The sequence below is a fragment of the Tiliqua scincoides genome, chromosome 5 (assembly GCF_035046505.1).
Source record: "Tiliqua scincoides isolate rTilSci1 chromosome 5, rTilSci1.hap2, whole genome shotgun sequence".
Classification (NCBI taxonomy): Eukaryota; Metazoa; Chordata; class Lepidosauria; order Squamata; family Scincidae; genus Tiliqua; species Tiliqua scincoides.
The window spans coordinates 123,415,279-123,423,637 of record NC_089825.1 but is presented as its reverse complement, the minus strand read 5'-3'; the positions used below and the strand labels follow the sequence as shown (position 1 = coordinate 123,423,637).

At 48.4% G+C, this 8,359-nt stretch overlaps 1 protein-coding gene across 1 annotated transcript; it reads right to left on the bottom strand.

Moving 5' to 3' along the window:
* Positions 1-979: 979 nt before the first annotated feature.
* On the bottom strand, positions 980-7,124 carry TNFRSF12A (TNF receptor superfamily member 12A). Its single transcript, XM_066631007.1, has 5 exons — positions 6,979-7,124; positions 4,365-4,466; positions 3,314-3,448; positions 3,141-3,195; positions 980-1,708 (listed from the first exon to the last, which is right to left on the bottom strand). Exons 1-4 carry the CDS (start codon positions 7,049-7,051, stop codon positions 3,143-3,145), a joined length of 363 nt encoding a protein of 120 aa, XP_066487104.1. The 5' UTR covers positions 7,052-7,124; the 3' UTR covers positions 980-1,708; positions 3,141-3,142.
* Positions 7,125-8,359: the final 1,235 nt, after the last annotated feature.

The following is an 8,359-nucleotide window of genomic DNA, read 5'->3' as shown; positions in this document are numbered from 1 at the left end:
TGCCTCATTGATAGATCTCAACTTTTGGAAGCGAGGATTTCAAGTGGATCAGGGTTTTATGGAATGAAAGAGAGAGAAGCTTTAACAGAAAATAAAGAGAAAGAGAGAACCACCACAAAAAGTCTGAAAAGGTATGATCCAGGTCAATATCTGACACAATGAACTGCCTGGATAGGAAGCCACCTGTGCAGGAGCCCTGTGTAAGCCACCTTAAGCTTGCTGGAGAAGAAGCTGCTTAGAAGCACTACAAGTAAATAAAGCAAAGAGGAAGAGGTATAGGAAAAATACTACTACAGGTGGGACCTTGGAATCCACTAATTTGGTATCCACTGATTTGACTTACCACTGATACCGAGGCCCACCTTTAAATGCCTTACAACAAGGGGAAAAAGCACCAAAATCCAATTTCCTACTTCACACTGTTAAATAATTATAAATTCCTTCCATTAGATTCCATTAATCACCCCATGTAGTAGCTGAACGGAGTATAGTGTCTATACCAAGGCATTCTAGGGCAACAATGGAGGAGCAAGAAAGTGGGTCTTTAAAGCTATTTTTCCACTGATTTGGTATCCACTGATGTTTTGTAATCCATTGGAGTTCTGGAACAGAACCCAGTGAATAACAAGGCATGACCTGTATAGGCAAAATATTAGTGAGGGCTGGTATAGCGTAGCAGCCAAGGCCACAAGCCTGGAAGACCCTAATTCAAGTTTCATCCTCAGTCATGAACTCACTAAAATGGTTTTGCACAAGCCACTCTCTCAGCCCCCCCCCCCCCCAATCTGCAATATCAGAATCATACTGATTTACCTTACAGGGTTGTTTAAAGGTTCCTGATCTGATCTAGATAAATGTTAGTCATCTTTACTACTACTGTGACTGCTGAGGTTGAGAAATGGGACAACAATGCAACACATTTATAAAGAATAAGGCTCCCTGTTTCATTTTTTAAAAAAAGGAATCCACAAACTCTGGCTTGTGAAGTGACATGCTGTTTTATTTTATTTCCTTTGCTCCTGAAATCAAACTCATAAAATTAAAATTCTCTATTGGAGCAGAAGATATAAATAGCATCCTCTCTGTGTGAGCACCAAGGTCAGGTGATTGGAAGGAGGAAAGATTGGACATTAGTGTAGATTCTACTTAAGAAGTAGCAACTTGCTCACTTCCTGTAGGGTCCCAGCCACTGACAAAAGAAATGGCAAGAGGCTAAACTGAAAGTAGACCCCGCTCCTCTCCCAGACTTAGCACCCAATATACTCTCTATATACAAATAATCTAAAGATCACATTCATGTTCTCCCTTAAACTGCTCCACAGAGGGAAACACAGTCGATCATGCATTTCCTTGCAGAAGTGCCCCCAGCTAGGAGGATCTGGAAGCTACAAGGGTCCCCACCGCTGTGCCCCAGTATGAAAATAAAATCACCCCAATATGGGGCATTAGACACTGGGAGTTAGAGACCCCTTTTGCTCCGCCCCTAACACTGCAAATATCTGGGGGAGGTGCTGCAGCAAAAGGGACCACCAAAACTTTTTCCTGAAACAGATACAAGGTCACATTAAGAAATGTGTGTGCAAAAGTGTCACAGCCCAGGATTCCAGGGCAGAGGAAAAGGTCCTTCTGGTATCTTCAGGAAAAGTCAGAGGTAATCAAAGTTGATTCGGTCTCCTCTCTCATTCATTTGAAATGTTGACAGAAATATCTGTAAGGGGAAAAAAGGTATGTGTCAAGGAAGGAATTCCAAAGACATGGAGACTGAGACGCCACAGTCAAGCCTGATGAGAGAGCCAAAGCAAGGGGGCATGGGATGGGGGACCCACATTCGTTCCCACATTGGCTGAGTGCTGCATATTTGCCATAGTCAAAGAAAATCCAGGTGATCCAATGAGAATCATGCTGATTCCGGTGAGCATATAAGGCTGCCTTCAACTGGGTCAGGCCTCTGGGCCAACTAGCTTGTTGTTGTTGTTGTTGTTGTGAGTGGCAGGTCTTTCCCCACCTCACCTGTGGATGCTCGAGACTGACCCAGGGACCGTCTGCACTCAGAGCTTCCCTCTGCCACTGAGCTATGGCTCTTTCCCATATAATTGTGCAAGTATATTTGTTGGAGCTGTCTCTCAATTGAAGAAATCTTTGATTAATCAAATTGTTGATTACATTTGCATATGAACAAGCTAACAGTTCTGAAGAAAATAAATAATTCACACTTCCTTTGTTTTTCAATGATGTGTATATACTGCATCATGAATCAGGCACTCATCTTAGAAGAAGCATTCCTTCTTCACTCTCACACTGGTGAGAATGCCTCTTCCCAGATACTGTCTCCAATTTTCAGTTTCCATAAGTACTTGTATTAAAAACCATTAACTCAATTGCCAAACTATTCAGGGGTGCCTTTTAAGACAATTAGAAGGTTTAATAAATTAAATGGCTGCACTCCTAATATTTATCTTGCTGCGGAGAGTGCAAATGCAGGGGAGAGGGTATACTGAAATGGAGGGCATGAAAGGGTTACCAAGTTTTCCCTCACAGTTTCTGAGGACTAGGAACTTTGTTTGCTTAAGTCAGGGGTGTCCAAAGTTTTTGGCAGGAGGGCCACATCAGCTCTCTGACACTGTGTCGGGGGCCGGGGGAAAAAAAGAATTAATTTACATTTAAAATTTGAATAAATTTACATAAGTTTACATAAATGAATATATTAAAGATGAACTCATATGAATGAATGAAGGTCTTGCAATAGCTCAATGCCTATAAAAGGCCTTGTACAAAGCAAAGCTGGCCTTTCCTTTGCTGCCACTGCTGCGTCACAAATATGAAAGAGCAAGCAGTGGAGGGAGCTCTCATCCCACAGCTCACACAAGAGGTCAAACAGTTGCCCTCACACTGAGAGAAGTTGTGTTGGGCCAGTGCGGGCTTCAACAAATCTCTGGAGGGCCAGAGGCTCATTGGAGACTGGGGGCTCCCTGAGGGCCGCATTGAGAGACGTCGAGGGCCGCAAGTGGCCCCCGGGCTGGGGTTTGGGCACCCCTGGCTTAAGTGAAAGATGCCAAGCCAATATAAATTGTTCTGTCCTCTGGCAGTCATGAAGGGGTCAGGCATAGCTGTGGCTCAAGACTGGAAATACTTGTTCTCACCTTCAGTGTATCAGTGATTCCTGAGCTGAATGGCCTCCGGTCTCTTCAATTGGAGCTAGAAACAGGAAAAGAGAGAGCTCTAACTGGCAGAAGAGTGGGGAATGAGGGTTCTTCTGTTATGGGTTGTACCCCCCCAAACCCCAGGAATTAAGTAACAAAGAAGGAATACTCACTGGTGAATTTCTCCCGCCGCCTGCAACGGGCATAGGTGATTATACCACCAATGGCAATAGCCAGAACAACAGCTCCCAGTGATGCTCCTATCAGAAGCCACATATTGAAATTGTCAGGGGGCTGGGGGTCTCTGCCTGGAAGGATGGGGAAAAGAACACTTTAAGTTCATCCCAGTTTCCTAGAGAACTGATCTGTTTCTCATTCAGACTACCTCCACCACCAACACCTTCCCAGTTGTTCAGACAAACTTTCCCAGCATCCATTATCCAAAGCCCCTTTTCACTGTTGACAAAGTTATTTCCAACAAGCCCAGCTAGGTGACCTGCCACTAGGAATAAAACTCAAAGACACAAAAAGTCATAAAAATTCACAATTTTCGGTCCTGAATTTGGAAAAAGGAGTTTGTTTTATCCCAGTAGCATTCACTTTTCAAACCAGAAACCTCAGAAGATTTTGTACGCACTTCGGGGGGGAAGGGGTTGGTAGAGTCACACAGAACTCCACATCTATATCCTGTAGCCCAGTGATTCTCACACCTCTAGCATTGGGACCCACTTTTTAGAATGAAAATCTGTCAGGGCCCACCAGAAGTGATGTCATGGCTGGAAGTGACATCATCAAGCAGGAACATCTTAGGAACAAGCAGGAACATTTAATAATCTTAGGCTGCAATCCTACCCACACTTACCCAGGAGTAAGTCCCATTTACTATCATTATTAAAACAATATACATAGTAGCATGTTTAAAGTACAGGTCTGTAATATCTCCCCGAATGCAGTTACATACCATAGTAGCTTCTAGTCTAATATATTACAAATAAAACATTGAAATGAATAGGGACCCACCTGAAATTGGCTCATGATCCACCTGGTGGGTCCTGACCCACAGTTTGAGAAACACTGTACAGTGTATCCTTAAATGTAGTTCAAAACTGTCACCATCCTCCCCCCTCCCTTACTGCTTACTAGTGGAAGGCCAAGGAAGCACCATGGATGGCAGAAGTGCAGGCCCCAGTGCATGGTGGGTAGGGCTTGGTTTTGGCTACTCACATGTGGAGCAGAAATCATTCTTATTCTGGCGTTGGCACACAGAGCAATCCATACACTTTTCCAGGTCTGGACTCCAGGATTTTCCTCCAGGGCACACAGGAGCTAGGAGGGAGAGGGGAGACACAGGAAAAGGAGGGAGAAAAAATTAACCTTAAAAAAATGTCAACCTCCAGTATTGGCAACCTTCAGTCTCGAAAGACTATGGTATCGCGCTCTGAAAGGTGGTTCTGGCACAGCGTCTAGTGTGGCTGAAAAGGCCAATCCGGGAGTGACAATCCCTTCCACACCGGGAGCAAGTGCAGTCTGTCCCTGGTCTGTCTCCCTGGCTATGGGCCTTCCTTCTTTGCCTCTTAGCCTCAGACTGTTGGCCAAGTGTCTCTTCAAACTGGGAAAGGCCATGCTGCACAGCCTGCCTCCAAGCGGGCCGCTCAGAGGCCAGGGTTTCCCACTTGTTGAGGTCCATCCCTAAGGCCTTCAGATCCCTCTTGCAGATGTCAACCTCCACTGCCTTAAATAATGATAGTATGAATGCACATCTATCAGAGGAACATCTTATCTCTGGCCTCCAGGGAGAACTAAAGGTCTTGGGGGTCTGCAATGCAAAACATGCTTCCTATCCAATATGGGGGAGGGGGTCATCATACTTTTGAGTAAACTTGCTTTGGACTGTGCTGTCACTTGAAAGTTAGGATCTCCTGACATCCACAGACCCAAGTAAGGCTGCAATCCTAGCCACACTTTCCTGGGAGTAAGCTCCATTGACTATAATGGGACATACTTCTGAGTAGACAGGCATAGGCTTGGGATCAAAGTCTGCAAAAGGAGCTGGAAATAGCAAAGGAGGAAGCAGAGAGAAAAGTGATGGGAGAGGAAATGAGATGAATGAAAGGCGAACCTGGCAAGTTAGAACATGAGGAGGTTTAACAGCTGGATGAAAAAGAAAACCCCCATCAATGAGGGACCACCGCCCAGAGCTGCCCTCCCTCCCCCTCTGACGCCAAGGGCTATTTGCAGAGGGGTCGCGTCAGTGGGGAGGGAGCAGTGGGGGGGGGTGTCGTGTTTCACCCCGAAACCTGAACCAGTCCAGGGCAGGAGGTGGGGATGGGGTCGGGGGATCGAGTTTGAGGGGCAGCATCACGTGGCAGGTGGGGGGAAGGGAAGGAGAGGGCTCATCCACCCCCCCACCACCTCCCTCCAGTTTCAAGTGACTTCATTGATAAAATATGCCCCGCCGTGCAGGCAAACAGATGGCACTCTGCCCAGAGCTGGAGCGGGGAAGGTGGGGCGAATGTGTGGGTGAGTCACTCTGTGGGTCGCATGATGCGGACGTCAGCCTGCCTTCCCACCCCCCCCCGGTGCATTCCCACTGCTGCTCTGTCTCGCACTCCTGCCCCATTTACAGGAATCAGGAAACTTTCACCCCCTCCCCCCCAAAATCAGCCAATGCGGAAGCAGGAGGGGGGGGGGAGAGGCTATGCCTGCAATCAACGCGTGGTGGGAAGGGCTTAGGTCCAACCGGGGCTCAGCCCCGCAACGCATGCAAAGTGGCAGCGCGGGAGTGTTTCTGGGCATGTGCAGACTGCTTGTGTTTCCAAGGCAGGCTTGAGCCTCTCTGCTTCTGCAGCGCAGATGAACTGAACTGATCACTCAGCCCGACATTCAACAGGCTCATCGCTGGCTGATCGAGCCATGGGCTGCACCTGTTGAACTAGTCTGGCCAGCCACTGCACCAGTGAGCGGCGGCGGCGGCGACAATCCAAGCCCAGGACTTCCCCACATCACAACCGCAGCGCATGGAAACAACAACAAGGGTGTCTAGACACAACAGAGCTCTGTGGGACGCGAAGGCGCGCACACTTGCCAGCAGCCTGTTCAAGAGCGGCTCGCCCTGTCTGGCTGGCCGCACTCAGTGGCGTAGCCGGAGGGGGGCAAAGCACCCAGTTTGCAGGCAGACTCCCCGCTGCGTGCAAACGGACCCTCCCCGTCCCCTCAGGAACCGGGCGTACGCCTCCGTGTGACTCCCCCCTGCCCAGAAGGGGAGAGGCCACTTGCACGCTGCGGGGAGGCTCTTGGTGCTTTGCCCCCCCCTCCGGCTACGCCACCGACTTACTACTGCTTCACGTTCTCCGATCCCGACGTGGGCAGCCAGCCAGCCCCCGCCCGTCCCGAGCCATCCTGCCCCATCTAGCAAACTTTCAGCCTCCAGCAGCGCCCCCCTCCCCAGAAGTTTTCCCCTTCATTCACTCCAACGCGTGGGGAGCAAGGAAGGGAAGATCACCGAGAACCAACTCAGAGCCCTATCCTAGCCACACTTTCCTGGGAGTAAGCTCCATTGACTATAATGGGACTTACTTACTAGGATTGGGCTCTCATTCATTCCCACCTACCTACTCACTACTCGACCAACTTAGTGACTATACTTTTCCCAACTCATCCACATTCCCCCCCCCCCCAGGAGGCAGTTCCTGGAGCTTTGGGCAGCCTCAAGCAGAAGTTCAACTGGTACAGCCTCGACCTCATGCCCCATTGCGTTTCTGCTTGCTCGACAGCAGAGGAAGACACGTGTCTTTCGCTAGGAAAGGAAAACTGGCCTCATTCACACACACACCCTTACCTGGGATCGGTTCCCCCCAGGCTGATCTGAGCAGCAGGGGGACAAGCCAAAGCAGGGGTGTCAAGGCTGGCATCTCGGGGTGCCTCTTCTTCTCCCTCCTCTTGCTAAGGATGGAAGCCCGAGTGAGCGACTGATCCACTGCCTCTCTGTGACTCAGCGCCAAAAAACTTTCCTCGGCTCACTACTAGAGACGCCCACACGGATCCGGCAGGCGAGGGATTGGTGGGCGGCTTGCCAGGACTCCTGGGTCCCATCCTTTGATCGGGGGAGGGGGGGATCCAGCATGTTAAAGCAGGGAAAGTCAAGAGCCAGAAATCGTGGGTCTTCTGGGGAGCGGTCTACTCGATTAAACCAGGAGGCTTGGGAGTCAGGACTCCTGGGTTCTCTGGAAGGGGTCCACCAGTTACAGCAAAATTGTCACTCTACCTTTGAACTCTCTTTGAAGTGATCCGAGTTCAACAGGTTATATTTTCACAGCGCTTCTTATATTTTACTTTTAAAGTGGTAAATGGAGAATGAGTGCACGAGAGATGAATGACATCTCTTTTGTGTAGAGCAGAGGTGCTCAAACCCGGGCCCGGGAGGTCTTCCAATCCGGCCCGTGGGAAGCCCCCAGTCTCCAATAAACCTCTGGTCCTCCAGAGACTTGCTGGAGCCCACGCTGACCTGATGAAACTGCTCTCAGACTGTTTGGCCTCTTGCATGATCTGTGGAACTAGGGCTCTCTCAACTGCTTGCTGTTTCACATCTGTTATGCAGCAGTGGCAGTGAAGGAAGGCCGACCTTGCTTTGTGCAAGGTCTTTTATAGGCCTTGAACTATTGCAAGACCTTCATTCATTCATGTTAAGTTCCACCTCTAATATATTCATTTATGTAAATTTATTCAAATTTTAAATGTAAATCAATTCTTTTCTACCTGGTCCCTGATACAGTGTCAGAGAGATGATGTGGCCCTCCTGCCAAAACGTTTGGACACCCCTGGTGTAGGGGGTACCAAGAGCAGGGTGACCAGATGTCCTCTTTTTCCAGGACATGTCCTCTTTCTTTAGCCTGGAAAAGTGTCCTGGAAAAGAACTTAAATGTCCTCCTTCTCCCTGTGAGCAGCCCTTGCAGGCAGCACATAACCATCTTGTAATTAATAAATTATATGTAACATTTTAAATTTGATAATGAGTAATAGAGTGTTTAAATTAATCACATGAAATTAATCTATGAGTGTTTTTAGCTTTTATTTTGCCATGTTCTACATTTTTCTTGACTGTCCTATTTTGGGGTGCTTGTCCTCTTTTACGGTTATGACATCTGGTCACCCTGACCAAGAGGGGAGAGAGATCCAGGCAATCAGAGTTTCTGAGCAGGGCAGAGAACTTAGGCCTCCTA

Excerpts from the sequence above, each read along its gene's own strand:
- TNFRSF12A (XM_066631007.1), bottom strand. The coding sequence starts at position 7,051 with ATGCCAGCCTTGACACCCCTGCTTTGGCTTGTCCCCCTGCTGCTCAGA. Across the intron at positions 4,467-6,978 it reads CTGGGGGGAACCGATCCCAG|CTCCTGTGTGCCCTGGAGGA; the intron begins GTAAGGGTGTGT and ends TCTCCCTCCTAG. Across the intron at positions 3,196-3,313 it reads GCGGCGGGAGAAATTCACCA|CTCCAATTGAAGAGACCGGA; the intron begins GTGAGTATTCCT and ends TCCTGTTTCTAG.